We start from the raw sequence: 7,250 nt of genomic DNA, 5'->3' as shown, positions 1-7,250 counted from the left end.
AAAGGGCGGGGGTGGAGGGAATTTAGGGATGCTAAGCTCTGTGAAACAATTACAGCTGCCCCCCACTGATAAACTCTCTCCCTGCTGGCAGAAAAAGGAAGGGAGTTTAGCAATGGGGAGCGCCAGAACAATGAAGGTCATCCCCCCGGGGATGAAGGGAGTCCCTACGGGGATGCCCTTCATTGTTCTGGCGGCCAAGGGATTTCAGGGCTGCGGTGTCAGTGTAGTGCAAGACACCACAGCCGGCTATGTAAACTCGCGGAGAATAGCCAAATCTTGGTCGCAGCTATTCTTCGTGATTTAACGCTGAAATAGCCACACTGTTTTAGCAGGCTATCGGGAGCGTTAAACTGACACTCGTGTGAAGGAGCCCTGAAGGAGTTCTAGAGGCTTGGAATGAACTTCTAGCAGACATGGTTGAAAAATCACCAGTAAGTGAATTGAAGCATACCTGGGTTAAGGATATATCTATCCCAAGAGACCAAGGAAATGATGTTTCTCTGCCTTCAATCTTCTATATTTATTTCCATATAAATATATACACCCCTCACTGATGATGCTTGCGTAGTCTGGGTGTTGTCTAGTGACTGGTGATGTCAGTATAGGTTGGTCCCTGCCCCTATATATAGCAGTGTCTGCCATCCCCAGAACAGGCTGGACTGCAGCACCATGGAGAGCTCCCGCTGCACCCTGCTCACCCTCCTCAGCTCCACACTCCTCCTCCTGGTGCTCACAGGCAGCTGCGAGGAGACAGACTACCTGGAGAGCAGGTCCCTAGACTTCTACTCCCCTATAGATAACAACTTCCAGGAGAAGGAGCTGGTATGTGATATTCTTTCCATCTATCATGTCCTATACTGAATGACTTGTCACCTGCTGGAGTATTGATCCTAGCATCTTATGTACATGCGGGGTTAAATACTCATTCTCAGTATCTGCTTACACCAGACTTCTTGTCAGAGCTCAGTGAAGGGCTTTTATGTGAACAGCAGCTATAGTCTGAGTATTCTCTGGGATTAGTATATTAGAATGTACTGAGCTCGGATCTGCCCCAACTTCTTACTTCTTGCAATCATGTTTCTGTTCTATGTTTCAGATTGATGCTTTGCAGGAAGTCTTAGAAAAACTCAAAAGTAAAAGGCTTCCACATTTTGAAAAGAAGTATGGACAAGTGGCCATGGTGAGTGATCCTTTCATATACTGGGGAATATAGCCGCCCCACTCGGGAAAACACGCAGGTTAATGTCAGATTATTGCTTTATTACTATACAATCTTGTTACAGTCTATGTAAAAGACAATGCTGACTAGTAAGTTTCCCTTAGTATACAGACTTATATAGCAGGAGGTGTATGAACTAGCTATAAAAGTATACTTCTGTACTCCTATACCCAAAGCACAGAACACAAGTTGTTTTACTTAGGAACCTTCCATATGGAACAGAATAGGCTGCAAATGGACCAAAATGGCTTAAAACCTGTCTGCAATTCTGCATCAAATTACGCAGTTAGATCTGAGGTTTTGGTGCAGAATTCTGTAGCTGCGCATTTGATTGCGTCCTGCGACGTAATTCCATCATGTGTGAACTATATGCACACTTTCCTTTTATTGACCTGAGCTAACATTGGCTTTGCAATTGTTTCTATGTTCAATCATTTTAGATCAACCAAATGTTGGCTTTCAGAATGTAAATATTGTGTGTATATATACAGCATATTTACAGTACTGTATATAATAAATATATGGTACTGTGCAAAAGTTAATTAACAAAATGCAAAGGGAATCAGTATTTGTTGTGACCACCATTTGCCTTCAAAACAGCAGCAAGTCTTTTAGATGCACTTGCACATAGTTTTTGAAGGAACTCTGTAGGGAGGTTACAAGCATCTTGGAGAACTAACCACAGATCTCCTGTAGAGTAGGCTTCCTCAAATCCTCCTTTCTTCTCATGTAATCCCAGACAGACTGGATAATGATGAAATCAGGACTCTGTGGGGGCCATATCCTCACTTCTAGGACCCTTGTTTATACTGAAGTTAGTTGTGGAATAAAAATTTAGCAGAAATCTGGAATTATTAAAACACATTTTTTTAAATCCTTACTTTGCAGCATTTTCTCCACACCTGTCTAAAACTTTTGCACACAACTATATATATATAGATAGATATAGTGAGTATAAAGAGCTAGACTATACAGTTTACATTTGCATGTGATCTCACTCTTGTAAGGAGCATGCTATTCCCTCTTGTTCTGTAATATGTTACTGCTAACTATGGTAAGACAGCTCTTCAGTGGCTGCAGATGAGCACTAGACTGTTGTAAATCAATATGTAGTTTGTGCTCAACTAATTAAGAAACTGGAAGCTATTAAAGCCTCATATACAGGGCACACACACATAGCAGCAATTACAAATCCGTATAAAAGTGATAAAACCATCACATTGGATTGTAATTATTTTGTGCGGTTTATAGCACATCCTATATTACATATTTTATGACTTTTGCTAATCCTATAGCTCCAACACGTCCACAGAGTTGTACAAATTATCATTATAAATTCCAGCATGCAATGAGGCTATCAATCTAATTTTCCTAACTCAGAGACACATAAAGGAAAGCTTTATACGTGGCTGATTTATTTATCAGTTTTCAGTTATGTTTTTGGAGTGTGGGAAGAAACTGGAGTACTCAGGAAACATCACAGGGGGAGCATACAAGTTCTACTCAAATGTTGTCTTTGGTCAGATTTGAAACCAGGACCCTGGTGCTTTGAGGCAGAAGTGCTAACCAATGTCACTATGTGAACTATGGTGTCTTATGTTCATGTGTATGGTTCAGTGGCATAACTAGGTGTAAATGGCAGATTCCATTATGATGAATAGTGGGGATATATTGTGTGAAGATAAGGATAATTTGTATTGCAGTCTACCAGAATAGTCTCTGAATGTAAATTCGGAGCTTGGAACTATGTTTCTGTAACTAATCTGGAGTGTTGTCTGTTGAGCGTAGGGCAAGTGGACATGAAAAAGGTATCTAGATAAGTATCTAGTGTCTATGTCCAGTTTGTCTTAACATCCTATGCACATGTAGCAGAGCTGAGTTTGGCGTTGAATAGTTTTTTTTAGACCATTGTGATACCTCACTAAGTTAACTTACCATGATAATGTGTTGCATCAGAGATCCCGAACCGTTGGCTTGGGAGCCCCACGTGGTTCACAACTCCTTGCTGTAGAATTTCTGAATTATTAGTCATTTTACTCTTTTATATAGTGCATGCATATTCAGCAGCACTGTACACAGATGGCCATGTGCACTGGCAACTGACATAATTGCAGTCATATCCTAGCTACTGAACAGTGTGAATTGGAATGTTCTACAACTAGTGTCAAATGTGCAGTGAAATCTGCATCAGCAAATGTTTGAAAACTTATGATTTCTAATTTCTCCATAATTAATATATCTCTCCTATATTTTGGAGTTAGCTCCTGACAGTCCCTCAAAATTGAATATAGATTACAGGGACCTCTGGGCTACATTCTACCAAATGACAAACTCTGCTCTGCTGCATTAGTAAACCTAGTCCTGCCACATCTGCGGCTTTCAGCAAAGTATAAACTGTTTACTTTGACTGTGCAAAGCTGCTATTAGAACCTGCTAATGTTTTTGCAAATCATCCGTGTATCTGCAATGACTCTAGGGATCTTTCCAACCAAATATCCATCAATGTTCATCCTTTCCTAAGGAAACGTATTGGACAGCATTAAGCATGTGTTATTATTATTACATTTGATCATTTCACTATTTTACATGGTTTTCTATGGCAAAAAATAAACAAACAAGTTCTAATGTTTTATGATAATTATTCTAATAATGACAAATATTATTAATGATAGAAGATATATTATTATCATTTAAAAACATAAACTTCAATAAACAACAACCTATCAATGAGCTAAAATCAAATAATCTATTGATGAAATAAAAGAAACACCCCTATATTTCAGTTGGACTTCTACATAGTTGACCTATACAGATGTAACATTTATGTAAAGGTCCCTGGTGCAGTTCTCAGATATTACATCTAGTGGAGGGTTCGTGTCTCATTAAAAGCAACTGGTGATACATTTGTAATCAATATGCCCAGTTGTCAATGGGGGCTCCTGTTGTCACTGTTGGCAGCGGATCCTGATGGTTAAGGTTTATATTCCCTGCACATGAGCCTACTGAATGAGTGAGCCATTCATGTAAGGCACCAATGTTCCTGGGTCTTAAGGCTGCTTTCAGACAAGCGTATTTTTGCTCCATGTTGGGGGGGACCGTAATATGGAGACAATGTTAATCTATAGGGCTAATCACATGGCCATATTTTTTACTGTGTAGCATGATGTATTTTTGCACTTTTGCCCTTGTATTTGTATTCTTTTCTATTGGGCACAACCGAATCAGTATTTGCTCAATAGAAAATAATAAAAATTTGGATGCGAATACGGATGAAAAATTGATGACATACGTATGGAATGTCTTTTAAAACACATCCATAATACAGATCCTTATTACAGACGTGTTTTCATATGCTTGTCTGAAACTGGCCTTAGGACTTAAACATATGACCATAGGTGCAACTATGCTCGCCGCCATAGAGCGTAGTTGCGCCTGAACCAAGGGAATTTCTTCTCCCTTGCTGGCTTTTCAAACTCCGCACCAGAGCGCAGGAGTTTGAAAAAGACCGGAGGAAGGTAGGTGCTGCCCGATCTTCCCTGCACAATGTATTCACTATGTACAGGGAAGATAGGGCACGTCCTATCTTTTCTCGGCCGTGGTATTCATGACCAAAAAATCCCAATAGTGAAAATGAAACCACTGAAATCTTATTGAAATCAATGGTTTTGTTTTGTACCATTATACAGCCATGATTATCATGGCTGTATATGGTGAGAAGAACAAACTCATGTGTTTTTGCCCTTAGGATGAGCGCTATTATTGGTAGAGAGTAGACTGACTAATGAAGTCCTTACCCGTTTACAGCTTTGGAAGAATGGTTATTTATACCGGATGACTTAGTGGACAAACTGCTGCTTCTTGCTTTACATTCAATTCCTCTTAATATCATACACTTCTATGGGGAGATCCTTTGGATCACTTAAGGTCACATCAGCCAGACCCATGTTATAATCGTTATATATGATCCCATGAATAAAAGAGATTTCTGTCCTGTAAGTGGTTTAAGATGTGTAAGCAGATGGTTTTTGCAAATAATTAAAATAATTTGTTCATATGAATGATTATTAACGATTAGAGATGAGCGAGTATACTCGCTAAGGCACATTACTCGAGCGAGTAGTGCCTTAGCCGAGTATCTCCCCACTCGTCTCTAAAGATTCGGGGGCCGGCGGGGGGCGGGAAGCGGCGGGGGAGAGCGGGGAGGAATGGAGGGGAGATCTCTCTCCCCCCGCTCCTCCCTGCTCCCCGCCGGCCCCCGAATCTTTAGAGACGAGCGGGGAGATACTCGGCTAAGGCACTACTCGCTCGAGTAATGTGCCTTAGCGAGTATACTCACTTATCTCTATTAACGATCTTTTTTGTTAGACATGAGAGCTCAATTAAATATGTAGCAGAATTAAAAATGTAATTTAACTTACTGGTACTGCATTGTTTGTGTATCGCTCAGTAGTTTTGCCCTTGGGGCTAATTCACATGGGTGTATTTTCCATCCATGTGCTGTTTGTGTATTTCACAGACAGCACAAAGACCCATTATATCCTATGAGGCTATACACACAATTGATTTTTCCTATAGACTGATGTTCTGTGTGAAGTAAATTGCTGCATGTCCTTTTCTTCTCTGCATCAAGGATGAGAATAGGTCATGCAGTTTGTACTGTCCATGCAGATTGGATGTCCATGTACTTTACAATGCGAGTTACACCTGAGATTCCCAGCAGCAATTCACAGTTGCCCATCTAAATAAATCCTTAGTCCTAAAGCACAGATAAGTAGCTTTTGACAGTGATTGTGGCAAATGTCTGCAGTTTTCCTGTAGTATTATAAGGCGGTTGATTGTACTTGTTCCTATTGCAGTGTGACGCAGGAGAACAGTGTGCCGTCAGGAAAGGCGCTCGGATCGGGAAGCTGTGTGACTGCCCAAGAAGGACCTCCTGCAATACATTTCTCTTAAAGTGTTTATGAGTAAGATCTGAAGACGCGGCATCCTCTCACCTGACGGAGAGACAGAAAGCAGAGATTTTTACACAAAGTATTATTTTTTATTCCTGTTACAGCTCTACTTGGGGCTCACTTATAAAGTGTGTTTCTACTTCTGTTATGTGTGTCTGTATTTCATTATTTTACACATAACTATGTTTATAGCATGTACTTGTTATGTGTAATAAAGGGTTTTTGTTACAGACGTTTGTCATACTATATGACCGGCAGTGTTGTGTCTGCGGGGGAAAAAGTACCAAGAAAAGCCACATGAATGTACTTACTGTATATTGCGATATGCCAGCCGCAATCAGGAAGTGGATCTAGAGTGACATCATGATGTTAGCCCCGGCCCTTTGGCACACGCACCGTCATTTGGCTCTGGGTGCCAATAACGCTAAACGCATTGCAGGTTTTTTTTTATCCCCTTTTATAATGGACTTGGAGTAATATACAATGACATATAAGCTTTTCATAGGCTGCACTTCCCTGTGTGGAAAATTTTCATGAACTTACAGATCACAGATATTTGTGCTGCTTCTTCCTGTCACTACAGAAGGCTCTTTAGATGTTGCCTGTCGGAAATCCCTCACTGGGTCAGTGTATAATGTGCCTTTCTTCACAACCCTGCTACAACATCTCCTGTGTATTGACTGATAGGCGAACAGGGAGGTGTTTCTCCTAGCCACCCAATCAGCCATAAGGGAAGTGTATTTATTCCAGGCCCGCCTGTACATGGGCGCCAGTTATTGTCCTGCCTGAGGTGTCTGGTGAGATAGTAGACTCCAGTTAGCTACTTGTGACTATTTATTCTGTGTGGAGTTTATTCACTTTTACCAAATACTGTGTTATATACATTGCTCTTTCCATTTGCATTAAAGGGGTGGTACAAAATCACAATGGTGGCTCAGTGGTTCCTTTGTCCCAAAATGAGTGGATTACCAAACACAAGCAATTTTTGGAGATAGGTGCTGAGTAGAGATGAGCGAACATGCTTGGTAAGGGCAGTTACTCGAGGGAGCAACGCTATTTTTTGAGTAACTGCATGCTCG

At 40.7% G+C, this 7,250-nt stretch overlaps 1 protein-coding gene across 1 annotated transcript; it reads left to right on the top strand.

Moving 5' to 3' along the window:
- The first annotated feature begins 538 nt into the window (after positions 1-538).
- On the top strand, positions 539-6,403 carry CARTPT (CART prepropeptide). The gene is made up of 3 exons (XM_066601891.1): positions 539-822; positions 1,097-1,180; positions 6,076-6,403. Exons 1-3 carry the CDS (start codon positions 670-672, stop codon positions 6,181-6,183), a joined length of 345 nt encoding a protein of 114 aa, XP_066457988.1. The 5' UTR covers positions 539-669; the 3' UTR covers positions 6,184-6,403.
- The last annotated feature ends 847 nt before the right edge of the window (positions 6,404-7,250 follow it).

The sequence above is a fragment of the Eleutherodactylus coqui genome, chromosome 5, assembly GCF_035609145.1.
Source record: "Eleutherodactylus coqui strain aEleCoq1 chromosome 5, aEleCoq1.hap1, whole genome shotgun sequence".
In the NCBI taxonomy this organism is placed as follows: Eukaryota; Metazoa; Chordata; class Amphibia; order Anura; family Eleutherodactylidae; genus Eleutherodactylus; species Eleutherodactylus coqui.
Note: the sequence above shows the minus strand (reverse complement) of the source record. Positions and strands in the feature narration are given on the sequence as shown.